At 41.5% G+C, this 20,445-nt stretch overlaps 1 protein-coding gene across 1 annotated transcript in view; it reads right to left on the bottom strand.

Annotated features, from left to right (window-relative positions):
• Positions 1–20,445, bottom strand: part of pawr (PRKC, apoptosis, WT1, regulator) — a 115,900-nt gene that overhangs the window by 30,244 nt on the left and 65,211 nt on the right. The window contains exon 3 of the mRNA XM_050036774.1: positions 10,115–10,240. Within this exon, the coding sequence (XP_049892731.1) occupies positions 10,115–10,240 (126 nt within the window). The remainder of the gene's footprint in view (positions 1–10,114; positions 10,241–20,445) is intronic.

The following is a 20,445-nucleotide window of genomic DNA, read 5'->3' as shown; positions in this document are numbered from 1 at the left end:
AAACAACAATATGAGGGAAGGTTACGGCGGTCAGCAGACGTTGTGAGGCTGTGCCAATCCTCATTTGCACACAGTCAAAACAAAAGAGCAAGAATGAGTCTTACTTGATAGTAAGTTAGAGACTGTAAAGCTGAAGCAAAAGGGTTTGATCTCCTGCATTGAGAGGCTAGCAGGGGAATTGGACTGCTATAAATTAAATCACGGTGTTAGGAATAAGGATTTCTTCAACCACAGGAAGTGACGATTTTAAAGTTCAGAACAAGAGTGACATGTTGACCACATCATCATCAGATTACACATGAGCAAGACTCACTGTATGTGACAAAGTGAATAGATGTTTAGTCAAAGGGCAAGAGAAACAACTAATTAATTAATTAATTAATTAATTATCAATGGAAGTAGATGGCACTCAGCTTGTGGTGCTCAAAGCGCCAAAAAAATACATCTGAGAAACTCAACATCAATCATGACCTGGTTACTCAAGATAATCCACAGACCTTGTTGTGAGCAGTTTCATGTAGGGACTATTTTCTCTCTACCGAACAACACCTGCCAACCGTATCACTGCACAGAAGGAAGTGTGCATCTACTCATGGACGAGAGGCTCTTTGCTTGTGACAGCAAGAGATGTAAATATTAATGGTATCCTTCTCAACTGAGCGGTAACAAGGGATGCACAATAACAACAGCACGTCATTGGTATCAGCCAACGTTCTTTTTCTTAACTTACACAATGAATGAAAATTACATACATTTAAAACTATTTCATGTCGCCAACTGCTGGTGGGCCATCATGGTAAGAGTATGCATGTGTGATATAATGTTAATTCCACTATAGAAGAGACTTGATGATCACTAAAATTAGGTGGGCGAAAAAAGTGGACATATCAATATTGGTTATCGTTCAAATGAGTTGTTACATATCCGCATATCAGCAAAAAATCCAATATCGTGCATCCCTAGCTGTAACGTTAGCTAGCTCAGTGGTGCTAGGTGAGCTAGCAGTAGATGCACTCTTCCTTCTGTATGGTTCCTACAGTACATGAAACTGCTCACAACAAGGTCTGTGGATTATCTTGAGTAACCAGGTCATGATTTCTGGAAAGAGACATTGATGTTGAGTGTATCTATTTAGCACTTTGAGCACCACAAGCTGAGTGTCATCTAGTTCCATTATATTGGAGAGAAGGCAGACATCTCTACAGCTGATATTTCCAACACTCTGCAACTCACACTAAAACAATCTGGACTGATAAACAGCACTACAGGTAAGAGGAACAATCTGTATTTTCGATTTGTCCCTTCAAAGAACAGAATAATTCCTGCCTGTAACTGGGGTTTGAACAGCTCTTAGCCACTGGACTCTCTTGCGTTGATGTCACTTAGTTTAGAAGCACTGTGCTATAAATAAAAGCACCATATATGATTGGTTTATAATACACATTATTGTCAAAATGTCATGCTATTTCATTATCTTGTGCCATCGTCTGAGAACTGCACCGAGCCAATTACACTTTGGCAGCGTGTCCACCTTCTGCAGATACATAAATAGAAAAGCCGTAAGAGTCACACAAGGTTCCAGACTTTTCTTTAAGTCCATCCACACTGCAGAACACACTCAAGTATCCTCTTATTTATGCCATAATGTTAAGGACATTTTTTATTGTGTGTTCAGTATTTAATAAGTTGTAAAAGTCTGATTTTTAACTAACAACAGAGACAAACTAACACCAAGGTTATACAGCGCAGTACCAAACAGGTTTTAATTATATACAGCTTGCAGGTCATCAGCTCCTCTATTACAAAGGGACTCTGAGGATAAACTGATCATTAACATCCCTCTCTGGCTGATGTGCAGCTGACAATCTTATTTGTTTACAGAAAACATCCCAGACTTCATCTGCCACATTACCGCTGCCGCTTTTGGCAGTGTTCCACGGTGTGTACCTCCTGTCTGGGATATGAATCTGCGAGACAAGGTCAGCGTAATTCATGTACAGCTCCTTCACTGCACACAATACAAGCCTGCGTGCAACTTTATTTATCATGCTTGAGCTGCGCTGACAGCTCCCATAAGCCTGGCTGCAGAGCTACTCAGAATACAGAGAGACAAATATCAACAATAAAACAAGCACTTTATCACTGAACTCCAGCAGATTACTACCTGATGCGCATTTCTGTGTGTGAGGAACACTCCGAGCCACTTTGAATAGGAGATAAAACACAACCAAATATCTCGCTTGGACGTTTAAGGCTTGATGTGATCAGTGATTTATGTCTACAGCTCATTAAAATCACAAATCTCTAAAGGAATGCCATCTCACATGAAAAGCTGATCTTTGGCTTTCTATCTGGCTGCAGCTTCTCTCCAGCAGTGCAGCACTCAGAGTATTTGTCTGTACCAAGATGATAAAGATCACAATTTTACTGGAGGCATTCGATAAATTCAAGAGATGCTCTTCAAATAAGCAGGCATGATTGGCATTTAGAAGAAGCAGGCAGGCCAAAAACATCAACCAGCAAAACTAGGCTACTGAAAAGTCCCAATTCTGTGCTGTATATGTTTGTATGAAAACATCTGAACCATTTCCCCTTCGCTTACCGCTGCAATTTATCTATGATGTCGACATGTTTATCATGATAACTACAGGCTAACACTGTACCTGCTCAGGTAGAGATGCCCTGCACTTCTCTCACACACCGTTTTAACTTGAATGCTAACCTCACCTCGCTGAGTCTTTGATGTAGGCTGCAGAAATAGATGTCAAAATGCCAACCTGGAACATAAATCGAAGGCTGAAGATGAAAACAGGAACAACCTGCAAACTACACTGTAAACAGCTGCAGAAAGTCATGTTAACCTCTTGCCCTGTGTGTGACCGATACAGCTGCTGCATGTGTATTCATCAAAGGTATTTTAGCCTGAGGTTCTTAAATTAGCTTTTCTCGCACCTATGCAAAGTCTGTACCATGGTTGTGTGAGGTACTTGTACGTAGTCAGTGTGTTTCAATCAGCAGGTTTCAATCGACACACCCCTAGTTTGGAGAAACGGCGGGAGTCGGACATGGAAGCTGAGCCATGTACTTCTGTGGAGGGGGAAGCATTTAAACATATTTTAGGCACCTAAAAAGAATCTATATTGGTTTAAGTGTATGCTACATTTAGAATATTTTCACTGCTTTACCTTGCCATCCGGCCACGATTCCAGATGGGGAACTGAAGCTGCTATATTGCTCTCTTCAAGGCCAAATTCCATTGAGAAAAACAGTGATTTAACATCACTGAACACAGTCGCTGGTCTACTGCTGCCTTGATCGTTTTTTTTTGTTTGTCTGTTTGTTTTTTGTTATTGTGGGACTTTGGTGTTTTAAAGGGTTAGTTCAGATTCACCAAAGTCACATAATAGCACAAAATGACTTATTGAGGCAGCGGTAGGCCAGCATCTCTCCTGTTCAGCGAGCCAAAATTACTGTTTTCATTAACTGGAGTCTGGTGACTTTGTCAAGAGCATAGTTGAGGAACTGAAGCCACTGATGGCTTCTTTGATGGAAAGGTAAGGCAGTGAAAATACTTTCATTACAACTAGGGCTGTTAAAATAACATGTTCATTTTAATTAATTAATAACGTGTTACAAAAATGAAGGCAGATTAATCGCATTCAGTCATTGAAGGCCACAGTGGCTTTGTCACATGATGAAGGCAGACGAGATGACGCTGCTTGGCCCCATGAATGGAAACTTACGTTTAAAAATTGCCCAGATGGAACTGCTGATAGGAGCACCATCCAATTTTTGTACCATCGGAGTACTTCAAGTCTGAAATGTCACCTCAACGCAAAGCATTTATCAGAGAACCCAGAGGTCCGAGCTCGCACAGCCTCTGACGCCAGCGCTAGCAGTCAGCCTCGTCAAGCCACACTCGACCAGGCATTCAGACGCAAACTGAGTCAGTCCACCTGTGACCGACTGACTAACTCCCTTACAAAATGGACTGCAGACCAGTTTGGGTGGTAGAGGACAGGGGGACAATTGTGTCCAAAATCAAGAAGCTTTACTGCGACACACCTGCTAAAATTCATTGGAACTGAATTTTCCACAATACTTTCACAGCAAAAATTGATGCATGCAATTAATTTAGATTAATCAGTCACAGAGCATGACTGTGTGTTTGTACTGTAACACCTGTTCTGAGCTTCTTAAACCCCTGACAAATACCCCCCATATCATGATAAAAAAGAAAAACTAACGCTGAAACTGAAATGAAACTGAAACTAAATATGTTTAAACAATAAAAACTAAACTGAAACCTGCAAACTCACTCTGGAAACTAACTGAAACTAAACTGAATTGAAAACAGAAATTAAACACAAAATAAAAACATTAACTATTGAAATATAACACTACAATAACACTGATCTGTATTTAAAAGTCTCTGGCTGTTTAATTTGCAACAGCTCCTGTTTTTTCATGTTTTAAATGATATCTGAATAACATGCTGCAGCGTCCCTGGTTTGCTGTGAACATTCATTTTACTCTCTCACCAGCTAACTAAAGTGTTTTTGCAGGTAGCCATCCTGTCAAAGATAAATGTTGCTGTGGTTTAGTTGGCTTATATAACAGTAATCCCTAAAATCTTGAATCAACAGAGGTGTGAGTGTGATCAAATGTTGTTTTAGGCACCAAAATGAAATTCAGTTTGCTGCGAGCACTGGGGCTGCGGCTCCTGGTTGGAAATGCCATGTGATGGGCGGTGAACGTTTCCCTGCTGCTCAGACAAGATGCTCTGCATCAGCACCATTTTTTGGACTGAAAGGTGCTAATTAGAAATGCAAATGAGGCTTGTTTAAAAAGTGCTGGATGGAGGCTGTTTGCAGTGTGTGAGAGAGAGGCAGAAAAAAGACCTGAGCCGCTCTGCTGTGGACCTGGCGCCACATTAAATGCAGATGATCCTGAGGAATGTTCCATATGGTTCTGACTGCTGGATCACTGAAACAGGTTTTCTTGTAGGTCCTGCATACCAGAGGGAGGTAAGGTCTGATAACCAGGACCACATGCCTGCACAGGGCCTCACTGACATATCAGATACATGTGTCCTGTCACACGCTGAAGAACTATGTGTGTCCATGCACAGATTCACACGCTGAAGAACTATGTGTGTCCATGCACAGATACACACACACACACACACACACACACACAGAGCACACAACATCTCTATACGCAGATTTAAATGGAACACAGGTCTCCACGCTCTTAGAAATAAAGGTGCTAACTAAATCCACATAGGGTTCTTTGGCTTGTCCTCACAGGAGAAACCCTTCTGGTTCCTGGTTGAACCTTTAAGAGTGCTTTCAGACCTAGAGTTGTCTCCTTTGTTCTGAATCAGGGACTGATTTTGTTGCATAATTGCCTAAAGTTGGTTCGTGTTCTCACGGCAGCATTTACAAGCGGACCAGATCAAATGCCTCATGCGAGAAAGCTGCTCTTGATTGGTCAGAATTTCCATGTGGGAAAAATCCAGGAAGTAAAGCAAACGTTGAAGAAGAGTACACTTGCAAGATAAATGTGACACTTTCTAATGTCACAATGGAGGGACAACTACGCAGGTTGATTTTAGCGCTGCTCATCGTGGACTATATTGCTGTCATTGTTCATTTTAGTCAAACCATACAGTTTGAAAACGAGGCGCGGCTCCAACTAGAAAACAATGTTTTGATGCATTGGATGTGCTGAATGTGCATATTAAGGCAGTACAGGAGGAGGTGCACATTAATAATCCTCCAGGACTGTAACATGCTCATGTTTAACCCAAACAATGTGTCATGTGACAGCAGTTGGTTCAGATCCAGGTCGGAACACGTTGTCACCACAAACAAACTGCACCAGAGTTCGTTTGTAACGGAACCGAAACCACCTCTTCAAGAAGGTCTAGGTCCGGTTGTTTTGGTGCGCACCTAAGTTTGCAATCCGCACTTAGGAGGCAAACAAACTTGAGTTAGACTGAGCCGAACCAAACTGGGCAGGTGTGAAAGCATCCTTATATAGGTACCACCTGGAACCTAGGGTTTATACCTAAAACCATCTGTGAAAGGGTCCATCCACGGAGGTTCTACAGAATACCCCTCTACCTTGAACCTTTTTCATGGGTTCTTTCCAGAACCTTTCCACCTTCTAAGGGAGCTAGGGGGCTCTAAAAACAGTAACTGACTACATTAATCATAGATCTCTCTCCCATTTCTCATGACTTTAATGTAGCAGTTCAGGCTGGGGCCAAGAGAACCACGTCTAGCAGCCTTGGGCTTCATGAGGGCTGCTAAAGGGGCTGATGTGGTCCAACGTAACCCACAACACTCATGACATTTTTAGGGGGTGGGGATTTTGTGAAATCATGACTACTATAGCCTTTACCTTTTTCAATGGTGCAGTAGGGTTGGGAACCAAAACTTGGTTTCAGATTAGAATCAAATACAAGATGCAAAGCACTGAGTACCTATTAAATAAAATATTAAAAAGGGGGAAAGGGGAAATTCAGCAGACCATGTAGTATTGTATGACATTACATGATGTCAAAGACATCAAAAATGGCAGAAGACAAGTAAAATGAACTGGTTAAGAGGATGTCAGATACATCTACATTTAAAAATGCCATTTAAAACATGGGCAATGAGAATATTTAAGGGTGAGGATCTTTAACACCCATGCTTTTAACAACCCCTTATGAACTCTTTCTTCCAAAAAGGGTTCTTTAGATGAAAAGTGTTCTGAAGAAGTTTTTTTGGGATAAAAAGGGTTCTTAATGGAACCCTTAGTCTTACAAAATAACCCTAGAAGAATACTGTCTTCAAAAAAGGATCCTTTGGACGAAAAAGCTTCTTAATGGAACACTCAAGCCTGGTTCAGACCAAAGATTCGCGATGAGACGAAAGCGTTTTAGAATGTTGCAGAACAGGGCATTGTGAGAAGTTACATGTTTCAGCGCGTCTCGTCACGGATCTTTGGTCTGAACTTGGCATTAGCATTATCAAGAACCCTACGAGAACACTCTCTTCAAAAAAGGGGTCTTCAGAAGCAAATGGTTCTGGGTAGAACCTGAGCCCTTCAGGAGGAACACTTTGAAACCCTTATTTCTAAGAGTGCAGAAATGATGGAAAAAGGACATCATTGCAGAATTTGAAACATCTGATAAAATATTTCATATCCAGACAGCAGCTAACACAGAAGAGTTACAGCTTGTTTTGGTTGGGAGAAGCTCTGAGATCCGGGGAGACTGTTAACAACCCTGCAGCTCTCGAACTGAGCTCCTCTTTAAAAACTTTTTGTCCAGATATCTTGATATCAGCTAAGAGGCCCGACTGGACGCTGTATATCATAACGGCCCTGACACGGCAATTGCTTGTCTCCCGTTGATAAATTGGGCCCGAGAGGGGGAGCGGCACATTTTTGGGATGCTCCATCTTTACAGATGTCTAACTGACAGCTCCACTGACCACACTGGACCTCTCAGGCTCTTTTATTTCCCTAGTCTGCCTCTTTATGAGTGACAGTGGGACATCTAATGGTTAGTTTCTGCATAACCACATCTGGTGTGCGTTAGGCTGCATGTCGTGACGGTAAGAACTGGGAATCTCTCACTATAAATGTTCGTATGTGCAGAATACATCACGCTGAATTGCTTGTTGTCTGTTTATGCGTCGACTACCTCATATAAATAGTCAAATCCTTTGCTTTTCATTTTCTATCCGGGCCACCTCTCAGCAGGTGCTGTCACAATCTTCCTGTCAGTGTGGTGTTTGTGTACATATTTCATACACAGGCCCTCATTTTGCCTAAACAGCCTCAGACGGTTGCAGCCCAAAACAAAATAAGCCTGCTGATGCATAACAGCCGATCCATCTGGAACGCAACTCTTAACTACATCCACAAGAGATGTCACTCAGCGGCAGCAGCGCCATTTGATTTGGTTTTTTTTATGTATTTCAAATAGCAATTTTCATGTAAATCAGATGATGTTTTACAGAAATACAAACAGAGTGGAGGTTTGAGTCGTTGTTACACAGCTGGATGCTTTTCATATCCTGCCTGTGCTCAGTTTCTTATTGAAAATCACTGTGTATTTGAAGTGAGTTGGAAATTACAAACACGGCACTACTGAATATGAACCGCTGTTCTCCACAAAATGAAAAGACTCAAATTACGAGCGTGTCATTTCTGATTTGGTTTTCCTTTTTTTTATGTCCTGACTCTGCAGACGCCTCCTGGACTTATTTGGGGGAGAGCAGACCTTCTCTGCATGGGTTCACTTTTATCAAATAAACACAGATATGCTTTCCAAGAGTAAAAGATTCGGTCTGTCGACAGCGTCAGTCACTGAACCAGACACCTTATACATGACACAGATCCTGACACTGGCCCTAAGATGGAGTCTGATGAATGTGGCTTTTAAGCTTGTGGTCCAGAGACACACAGAGAAACACTGAGCAGCATGTGATGTAAATGATACTGCTTTGTTTCTGCTACTGATGATTATATTCATTATCTATGATTATATTGATACTTTGATTGACTGATTACTCATTTAGCTTGTAAAAGAATTCTAAGGTGAATCTTCAAATGGCTTCTTTTGTCTAAAGGCCTTTTCACACAGGAAAGAAAAGGAAAGGAAATGAAACACGAGGAGAGAGGAGAGGAGAGGAGAGGAGAGGAGAGGAGAGGAGAGGAGAGGAATGGANGGAAGTGAAAGGAAAGGAACAGAAAAGAACGGAATTGAAAGGAAGGGAAAGGAAAGGAAAGGAAAGGAAAGGAAAGGAAAGGAAAGGAAAGGAAAGGAAAAGCAGGACACCCGACAGGATGGGACCATGGGCAGCACGGGTGTGACTTTTTGATGTCATCTTATGTGTAGCGGTTAGCAGTTAGCGGCTAACTCAAAGAGGAAGAACAGTGGCCGTAAATATCTGCAAATATGGGAAACAATGAGGTCCGGGAGCTCCTTACACTCGAGACGAGATCAGCTGCCATATATTTATAATATAACAGAGACGATAAATGACTGTTGTTGTCATGTTATACCATTGTTAGGTTTGTAAAGAGCTGCTGACGTGTATGTTTTATGTCACACTAGAGGCCGCACTGTTGTGTAAGTGTCACATCCGTCAAGCCTCTTTTGATTCCACGCTGCAGGGATGCGGCCTATAATCACACACTGGAGCAGAATGATGCTGCCATTATGTGGCTCTGTGTAACCTCTAGTGCGATCTCTCTGTAAAAGGGCCATAGATGGGCTCAAATTTTTAAATTGACGGGTGATTTATTTGCAAGAATTATTTGTGTTCTGTGTAAAAAAATACCTTTGACGGTCCAAAATCCAAAGACTTTCAATTTATAATGAACTCAAGCTGTGAGAAGCAGCAAATCCTCATATTATAGAAACTGAAGCTACTGAATATTTCATGTTTTAGTTTGAAAAATGACTATGATCAAATGATGTTCACATTTTTTGTACGTCTCATTTCAGTCGATCAGTATCAGTAGCTTACATTGTTACAAGCAAACTCCATCTCTCTACAAAGTCACATGAGCTGCTTTTTAAGATCAACCAGCCTTATGGATAAGAATCTGACACCATCAAAACCAAAGGCCCCCGACCTGTGAGAAACCATCTCCCACAGTAGCTTTAACAGCATTTTCTTTTTTGCTTTTAGCTGATTTCACAGTGATGATGAAATGCCGAGACACCTTTGGGTTTTGCATCACTGCAGCTTTTCACACAACCTCTGCTCCTGAGCTCTCTGGGTGTCTCCCTGAGCAACAGTGCCTCTGTTTGGCAGCACCCATGTATCAGTCTGTACAACAGTCTGCTTGAGTTCAGAGTGGAGGAAAAATAGAATATTATATGAGTCTATTCCAGACACTAAAGACTGGAATACACAGACAGTACTGCAGAGACTTTATGTTGGATGTAATCTTTGATGCTGAAAGCCTTTTTTAGATTTGAATGACCTCTCTATAAACCCAAAACCTGGGCAAAATAAACCAAAACACGGCTAGATGTCACCAGAAGTGAGAAAATATGAGTGTGTAGCTCTCCCCTCCTTCCTCCTCCAGAGTCATTTCTTACCATTAAGTGGCCGGTGGCAGGGTCAGCCATCATGGCCTCGTTCTGGAAAGTGTTGGCCTGAACCAGCTCCTCCTCCTCCCTCCTGTTCTTCTCCCCTGCGTCGTCGTCGTCCAGCTCATCCAGGCTCTGAGAGAAGAGGAGGAAAAGAATGATAGATGAGCTTAGATCAGCCTCGGCTGGAGGGAGTACAGTCACTGAGATGTTGTTTTTATATGCACACACACAATGAATCAGGTTACAGGGAGAAACCAGATTAGGCCAGGGAGAAATCAGAGAACACGTTTTTGACACTTTTCTCTAATCAAAACAAATGGCGTACTTGCAGCCCATACATATGCATGCAGGAGCGCTGTAGGACTCGTGCATTTGTCAGCAATGATTTGTGAAATGAGACACAGCCACAATTTGTTGTGCTGGAAAATCACTTCTGTGAAACAGGCTCACGGTTACTCTGAAATCTGGGTTTACATGCAGCTTGTCAGTCATCTATTTCTTCACTAACCAGGTCATATTTCTGAACCATGGTTGGTTTGTTTTAAGTGTTACATACTTACTGTTATATTTGTCAGAGAGCAGTTTTCCTTGCCATGAGAATGTATCACAAGTGACTTATTTTTATTCTAGTGTCAGTTTCAGTCTCAGTTTTTTTCAGTTTTATTATTTTGAATACAAAGATGCACAGCCGTGTGTGTTGATGTTCCCTTTAAAGAAATACTTTGCCCCTGAAATGACCATTTGTATCTCAATTACTCACCCTAAGGCTGGGCGATATAACAGCTATGTACGATATACCCATATATTTTCAAGCAAGACATAAATTTAGACAACACCGTTTATATCGATATAGGGTCAAGTTGCGTTACGTGACGCATACCAGTGTGCGTTTTTGTAAGTTGAAACCATTTCCCTCAGTCGAAACAAAGTTTTTATTTACTTTAATTTCACAGATAAGAAACAATAAAGTGTGAAGACAATAAAGCCTCCACAAAAATAGTATTTTAAGTCTTGTGTGTGATTTATCCTGGCTTCATATGAGCAGAGGAAATCTCCGCTCGTCACTAGGCTAATTCATACAATGTAAAATGCCATAGGCTTGTGCTAATAACGTTAGCTTGTTATATTCGTTTAGAAAACGTGTTTAGTATAAGACAGTTGTTTTGTAAGTGGACCCTGTGAGCTGTAATGGAGCCACATTATGTAACGTTAAATGTTGCTGTTGTCCCTGGCTTCATATGAGTAGAGGAAAAGTTTGCTAGGTGCTAGGCTAAGTTATACAATGTAAAATGCCATAGGCTTGTGTTAATAACGTTAGCATGTTGTATCGGTGGGGAAAATGTGTCCAGATAAAGACAAGTGTTTGTCTGTGAATGCTGCGAGTTATAGTGAAGCTGATTTGTGTACTTGTGTTTGAAACTGTCTCTATTAAGCCATGTTTAATGTGTGTTTAATGTGTGTTTTAAATCAACTAAACTTTACAGCACTTCACAGAAACCCTGCCACCGACTGACTAGTGTTTTGGAGGTGTCACTGTTGTGCAGCTGTAGGGTAATAAAATCCCTGTCTTTGCACTTTATTTTGATCACAGTCTATTTTTATAAAAGTTTTTGTGACATCTCAAACGTGGCTTTGACTTGCAGCTGAAAACATGTCACCCATTTCGTGAAAATACCAACATATATATCGTGTATCGCCAGTCAGCCTGTAAATATTGCGATATGAATTTTTGTCCATGTCGCCCAGTTTACTATAGAATCAATTTATCGTTTAATAAATAATCCAAAAATGGAAAAAATTCTTGATGAATTGAAGTCAAAGGGGTCCACGTTCAACAACAGCAAAACTATATCAAAACACAACTTTTGCTGGATAATTCAAGCATCATGTATCCAGTCATATCCTCAGTGCTTCCTAAACAGACAGCCCTTTCCAATGGGGAACTGAATCATAAGTGAAGCTTATCTATGCTCTCTCTCCATTGACAAAATCAGTAATTTTACCTCACTGAACACAGGAGCTGCTGGTCTCCATCAGTTAGTTTGTTTCTGATATTGTGTGACTCTGGTGTGTCAAAGGGTTAATTCGGCTTCACTGAAATCACTAGGGATGCACCGAAATGAAAATTTGTGGCCGAAGCCGAAGCATATTAAACGCTTGGCTGAATACCGAATACCGAGTACCGAATATCGTTGTTTAGTTTTTCATTAGTTTTTGCAGATGAACCCCCTCCAGATTAGTGTTGTCACGGTACCAATATTGGGACCCACTGTACGATACCAATGAAAATATCATGGTTCTAAGTAGTATCACGATACCACAGCGAAAATGAGGCAGATGTGCCTTTTGTCATTTATAAAAAGATAAATCACTTTTCTATAATACATCAATGATATTTCAATGGAATAAATTACTTATTGACTTATTCATACTTCAAAAACAGCATCAATAAGTGATTAACATAGGGGGGATCAAAATAAAATAAATAAATAAAATAAGAATCAACCAGCCACCCTCCTCCCCTGACAAGTCCCTTCATAAGTAAAGAACAGTCCCTAAAGTGCGGTGAGGTTTGTGGGCCGTGAACGGCTCGTTTCTCCTCTGACACGTCACATACCTGTGTTCGGCTGGCTCGGCTGTTCAGGTACTTCTGGGCAGTCATGACGCCAAGAAGAGGATATTATTGGAGCCGACTTCTCCGTCGCCGGTAAGCCAATGGCCGCCGTATTTGACAGGAATGCATTACTGTCTGTGTCTGTGACCCTCGTTCAACCCACAATCGGTGGGATTCGCCTTTCGTTTCTGCTGCTGGTTGACATCTGTAGGCTGCTCGCACAGCGTGCTGAATGATTTAAGCCTAGTTTGTTCGCTTAAAACTATTTTTAGTCGCAAATGCGAGTGCCGTGACGGGCGGATCGCCACACTGCCGACATTTCACTCCGCCGGTCACAGCACGCTGTTTGATTGCATTATCAAAACACACCGTTATTATTCGGCCTTGCTTTTAACTTATTCCACCGAATACCGAATGTGTGTTTTTTTGCAATATTCGGCCGAATATATTCGGTTACCGAATATATTCGGTTACCGAATATTCGGTGCATCCCTAGAAATCACAAATTAACATAAAAAAAACTAACTGATCGAGGCAGAGGTAGACCAGCAGCTCCTGTGTTCAGCAGCTCCTGTGTTCAGTAAGGTAAAATTACAGTTTTTGACAAAGGAGTCTGGCCTTGAATAGAGCATAGATAAGTTTCACTTTTAGTTTAGTTCTCCATCAGCAAGGGTCTGTCTGTGAAGTACTGCGCATGCGACTGGAAAAATGAGACTGCAAAAGTTGTGTTAGAGTTTGTAAATGAATGATTTGATATAGTTTTGCTGTTTTACTTTAAAATAATCAAGAATTTTCTCAGTTTTTGGATTCTTCGCTTACAAATCTAAAGTAATATAGGGTGATTAATTGATACTAATGGTCATTTGCGGGTGAAGTATTCCTTTAATCCCATCACAAATTCTACCTCAGCTGTACTTTCCCAGTATTTAGTTTTGTCATGCACATGGGCTTCTGTTAGTAAACAAGGTCGAGATATCAGCCACAGAAATCTTGCTGTGTTCATTAGGTCTGTGTAATCCCTCAAGGTTTAAAGAAAAAAAAAAATCAAGCTTCTCATTTCCACTAAGTAAAGAAATCAGGTCCCCGCAGAGGAAAGCCGACAGTAACTCGGTCACTTCGGTGCACGGTGACGCACTGACAGATGCACGGTGACAAGCGAGGTCATTCCCACCATAACAGCGATGTTGACCTCTGGCTCAACACAGCCACGGCCCCCTTATAATCCTCTTAAGACATGATCACATTCACTTCCAGGAATCCCTGAGGAGCTGCAGCTCAAACACTACAAAACACTAGATGGACTCTCTGGCCAGGCAACAGGAAGACGGCCTGTTCGAGGGCCTTTCACCTCCCAGGGACAGTCAGAGGGGATTTCTGACCAGTGGAATGTCCCTTGAAAACACAATAAAAGACATGTACAAACATGCAGAGAGCAAACATCCCTTTGACAGAGGAGTGGGGAGTCAGCTTTCATTATTCAGGCAGAGCCTTTGCACACTGCCTGGGAAAACCTCCAACTTTACTTCTTGTAATCTAAGCTTTATTATGAAATATGTGCGCGGCCTCAGCTTCCTATTTGCATTGCTTTACAGTGAACTGTGCGGCAGAGGTACCGGGTTCATCTGTCGGGAGCGGTGAAGATTCATTGCGTAAACAGGGCTCGGCATTAGGATGGATGGTTGGATCGTGACGAGAGACAGAGATCAGAGCCAAACTCCCAGAGGGTCACAATGCAAACCAGTCTTTCCTGTTTCATGCTGCAGGGCGAACAAAAGGTGCCCGCTCAAAAGGCCCTTTAGTGGTAAAAATAGCCTTACAAGGTTAACAAGGAATGCAGTCATTTGCAAGGCCTTTCCTGCCAAACGGTTTATCAGTCGTCCTTGGGGAAAACGCCAGCCTCTTTTCTTTTCGACGCTCTCTTCTCCTCCTCCTGATGTAACTTAGTGCTCAGCAGCTCCCTCTCCATCTCTAACATACAAGTACACAGCAGTGGACACAATCTCACAGGAACATGAACTGCAATAAATACTGCCAGAAAGACTTTCATTTCCATAGTTTGTCTTCTTGCTTTGGATTGCACTATTTAGTACTTAAACGGGAAATTTTTCTCACAACAATTCATAAATGCCAGCTTAACAGGGCACCGCTTCAAGATTAAGATGTGGGAAACGCAGAGGTTTTGGAGATTAAAAAACTGAAATTAAACAGAAGTTCGTCTGTGTCAACACAAAGTGAATTGCACAGTGACTAACCACTCTGCTATGCACAAACTTGCCTGAAATGTGGAATTGGGAATCTCAGAGTTTATTTTGGAAAGCGATGCAGCCCGTTTTGCCCTCTAGTATTCCAAATTGCTGTGCATTTCTTCTCCTCCAAATAAAGGGAAAGGGGGATCTGTGTGCAACCATATAAGGGATGTTTTTGCCCCTGAATTTATAAAAATGAGTCTGTGTATTTTTCTGGCAAATGCCTTACCTTTGAATGTGGAAACAAGCAGGGAAGGTGAGGAGGGATGAGTGACTGATGCGCTGACTAAATATTTTGAGGTATGTGTTCATTTTTTAGACACAAAGCACAGTTCTTTAAAATCACTGTCAGTGGCTGTAGATTTGGCACTTTTGACAGATCACTCTCCTGAAGTTTGTAAATGAGAGCACAGTTTGTACTAGCCGACAGATTATTTACATATTCTGAGATAACACATCGTTCTGAATAAAACAAATGACGTTACGTAGTGTATATTTAATATTTGTAGAAATATTTTTGCACCAGTGCGCCTCAGATAAAGATCTGGATCAGTATCAATCCAGGAGAAAGAGCTAACACATCTGCCGTCTTTCCTCCAAAAATGGTCATTTTAAAGTCTGCTACTGTCAATCTTTCAGTCAGGAACACAGAGATTTAACCATTTAATGCAACAAATGGAAATACAGTTAAGCTTGGTGCTGATGGCTCCACTCTTAAGATGCCCCCTGGATAAGACAAGCAGCATGCCAATCCAAAATGGGGAGCGCAATGTAAAAACCCCTGTGTGTACAAGAGTGGGCCCAAAGCAAGACTTAAAATACCTTTTTAACCTTGGAGCCCTGTTAGGACTCTGCCAGCAGCAACAGCAGCAACAGCGGTGTGTGTGACAGGATTGGTGTAGCAGGGATCAGTGAGTAGGTGGCCATATTTAAATGGACCACCTTGTTGGGAGAATGACTTCTGTGTCCTGCATGAAGTACTGCAAAGTTTCATTTATTACAGTTTTGGCTGGTTGGGTGCATGCTGCCCTGATGCATCTGATCATGCCAGATGGAAGAAAGTATTATACTTCACTGGGACTTTAAAGTGGATTTAAAAAATACAATAAATCAGAGTTTGAGATGTGCTATTGCCTGATGGCCCAGGGCAACAAAAGGTTAGTTTATGGCCACCAGATATCGCTGGTAGATGGCCCCCTGTGGCCACAAAGTTTTACCAGGGTCTTTTGCGATTAAGACCACCTGTCTCAATCAGATTACCTGTCTTGAGAAAGGTTAAGTAAATAAAAATGCCCATACTGAGATCCTTTCTGAACGCAACCCTACAGTTCCCAAAACATCCCGTTTCATTTGCCTCTTTTAGTTCAACATTCTACGGAAACAGCAAACAGCAACATTACTTGTCACCAGCTAGCGAAGGCTCGAGACTAACGGTGTCAACGACAGACAAGCGATCTTCCCGAGGAAGCCTGCGAGACTAAAGGGGTTTTGTATGTACATACAACTACTGTTAGCAAATGACAAATTGAATTGAGCAACTACAATGGAGCGCATCTTCATGTTGTTATTAGTGGGAGGAGAGCTTGTTAGTTGTTAGCTACAAGTGAGCATTGAAGGTCTGTAGTGTGCTGGCTGACAGAGGAACATTACCTCTCTAACTCCGCCCGGACGCAGACGTCCTCGCTCCCTCCCTCCTCGCTCCCTCCCTCCTTTGTTAAATGGTATCTCACAGGCGCACTACGTCATCAAACCATGTGATGTTTGGTATTGATTCAGGAAGCTCTCGACTTTTCAAAAATAACATTGTTTTTCTTTTATTTATTATGTATTTCACACCAGAGCAGCCTAAACACACAAAGTCCAAAATCGCGTTGAGTGGTGACAAGTCATGTCATGCCGTTTTTCGACGGGAAAAGTTAAAACAAGTCATGTCATGCCGTTTTTCGACGGGAAAAGTTAAAGGATTACTCGCGATCTTATGCGGACCTGTTAGCGGGGACTTAGATCTTTTATAAAAGGTAAGAGTCTCACTCCTACCACTATTTTTGGCAGAGATATACTGCCGAGAAAGTGGAATCATAACTTTCACGTTTCATATGGCTTTATTTGGTGATATTTTATCACAAATAACAGGTATATTTTCCTTCTTCTGTAAATATCAGTCTGTGATAAATATGGAGAAGTTGATCATTTTAATGCAGGGCTGCCAGAGCTTTACATCTGTCCCACGGACGATAGGCCTACACACTTAAAAACAGCTCCTGGAAGAATATCAGCTCTCCACTTTCAGATAAATAGGCTTTGATACTGTACTTGCTAAAGTTGCTTGGCAACCTCAGACGCAAGCTGCTGCCACGCTCTTGAAGGCTGGCTCAAAAAAGGCACAAAAGTAGCACCCAGTGCCCAACCTTACGTTTTCCAGGCTGCTAAAGACGCGGCATGTGTACGGCCCTTGTCTTGTGTTAAATTGCCTCTTCTGTAGGCTATTGTTTTTATGTAAGTTTACATGTGGGCCATTAAAAATGTGCTCTGGCTAACAAATTTAGGTTGCTCAACAATATTGCTTAATTACATGACTAATAATCCTGGAATTGAAGTCATTATACAATCATCCATGATTAATTGCCCATTAATTGGCTATAATTTAGGTGAATACTGTGAAATGCAACCCAAAGTTGATACACATAATAACTTGATCAACATGGACTCATGGTGGACTCAAGTTAAAGAGATTAAAAAGATGAGCGTGAGCTGAGAAGAAGCAGCCAGATTTCCAGAATCATCCCTGCTTCCTGTTTACAGCAGGACCAAGAGTCAGGGCCTCACAAGAGTGTTTACTTTAGTAAAACAAGTAAAACACGTATCCTGGTGTGCTGCAGCCTCCAGACTCATGTCCGTCACTCTGCACATGAAGAATTCAAGAAGCTACATCTGGAGTGGAGCTTCACGGTCTATTGCAAAGTCTGTTGTGGTTGGAAACTCTCTCTTCGGGGAGGAAAATGATCAGTCATCTATTCTAAAGCCCCTGGCTGCAAATATCTGAATGCATCTGAGTCTTTGTCTGCACAACAGCAGGCAGCAAGCTTTAGGTCCCACTCTGACATTTGCCTTTAGAGTGACTGTCAAAGTGATGCAGTCTCATGGTTAATTTGAGTGAGCTGAGTTTATTGTATGGCAGTACACCCACAGCATTTGACTCAAAAAAGGAAAGGAATGATGGAGTGCCAAAGGCTGATGTCACTCAAATGTACACTCAGACAGGGGAGACTGTTCTGAGGAATTTAGCATTTTATGTGCACAGAAACATTTGAAACAGACTCATGTAATAATAACTGGGCTCTAAAAGAAGTATTAAGTAAGGATTAATGCTCCATATGATTCTTTTCACCATAAAATAAGCTCAGACGAGGTTAACACAGAACATAGATTCCAAAATAGCAATGAGGGGGCTCATTCTGCATTAATCTGCATTTGTAAAATGCATGTAAAAACATTTTACAAGCTGAGGTCATGAATAAGACACAGGGATCTTACATAACTTACATATGTCTTCGACACATTTTATTATCCTGGAGGTGAGATTGAGCCCTTCTTGGATTTCATTTTCCCTGCACACTGTCTTTATCATTTGTCTGATTTAACATGTGCAAATAAATATAGACTCAAAGTGAAACATGCTGTGCATTCCCCCCGCTATTGTCGACTTAACAAAGACAAGGTGATGTTTCAAAATGACTTCAAGTCTCCACAAAAACACTGTTGAGCACTGACACAACAGAGGCAGTTGTAGCTGCAGTGGCATCCATGACAAACACTGGTGCAGTAATGCAAACATATAGAGTAACATTACCATTTGGCCTCTAACCAGTAATCAGAATGTTAAATCTACAGTCTATCTGTTTATAACAATTCTATCCAAGGTTCACTTCATCTTTCTTTCAATGTCATTTGACTAGGAATGAACAGTTGCCACTTACTGACTCTGATCTGGTGCTTTTACATGAGAAACAGCAGTCTGTTATTTGGAAAAGGGCACTTTGGTCACTAATAATGGCAATACATGATCACACACTGTTCTGGGAATGCATTTTCTATGGTAAGTATTTAATAAACCCTTCCTAAAAATGATCGTAATCTAAATAAGGCCTGGGCAATATGATCCAACATTTATATTACCAGTATAAACCAAATCATGTTTGTTAACAGTTAGACATGGGCGGTATCACAGTATACCAAGGTATTCAGAAATCGCGAAGGTATGATTTTCAATACCGTCATAAACACGGGTGCTACTCTTTCTATTAAACTCATTGTATGTAGTGCACAGCACACGCCACTAGGGGTCAGTCTCTGAACTCTACTGACAGAACAGGCAACGAAACTAAAAGACACTGGCTACGGTTACATAATGGCCTCTCATTCAGAATGAAATAAATCTGAATGAAATCATTCGGAATTAAAGTCTTTCCAGGTAGTTTACATGAGAAATATTCATTCTGAATGAGGGTTTACACAGGAGACCAGTTCAATCGCCTTTATTTGGGAAGGTTTCTGATTGGATAGGGGGCGGGGCGGATGTTGTACGTTTACCGGAAGAAAACACTGTAGTCCTCGCTCCGGATAACAAGATGCTTGACGACGCCGTTCTTAGTGCCTTTTTCGGGCCTGTTTTGCTTATATTCTTGAAGCAGCAGTACAACAACAACCTTGTTCTGCTAATGCTTCGTCTGTTGAGCAGGAGAAGGGAGGTAGAAGGTCGAAGAAGGGAGATAGAAGACCGTGCTGTGGCGAATGGAAACCGGTGAGTGCAACGAGTCCGACTGCTCTATCTCAGCCCGTTGCTATGTGCGCTATATACGTCATCGCGCCAGAAGGGCAAGGAAATAGAAAGACCGGAATGAACTTGTATACATGCACACAAAAATTCTTTCATTCGGAATGACAAACGGAATAAACCACCCCCTTTAATCGAATTTAATTTTCAATCGGAATGACCATTTTTCAATCGGAATGACCGTTTGCATGACCACTTTTAATCGGAATGGCCTTTCATTCCGAATAAAGTGGAATTAAACTGTCCATGTAAACGTACTGACTGTGACGCCAAGTGGTGGAGGAATAATGCCCACATTGGCCGCGTGCACAGGACTGCAAACAGCCAGCCAGAAACGATTGAGAGTTTTTGAATGTTGGAAAAGTGGACTAACTAGCGGGATGAGTAACAGGTTTGAGTTTTATTTTGTTTTTGGCAGGTCTGAATGAAGTGCAAGTTAACAAGGCAATAAAGCCAGTCTCTGTTCCGTGACCGAGAGAAACGAGAATTCAAAAGATGTACAGTTGGATGTCTTTGTTGAACAAGGAAAACTGATGTGAGAATATTACTTTTCTTAACACTGTGTGAGGTTCTGTTGTGTATTTACTGTTTGAAAATGCTGTTGCGCATCTCCGATCCGTCATTAGCGCAGTAAGCTTGTTTA

This window comes from Epinephelus moara, chromosome 23, assembly GCF_006386435.1.
Source record: "Epinephelus moara isolate mb chromosome 23, YSFRI_EMoa_1.0, whole genome shotgun sequence".
NCBI classification, from domain to species: Eukaryota; Metazoa; Chordata; class Actinopteri; order Perciformes; family Serranidae; genus Epinephelus; species Epinephelus moara.
The sequence above is the reverse complement of the archived record's forward strand: the minus strand, read 5'-3'. Positions and strand labels throughout refer to the sequence as shown.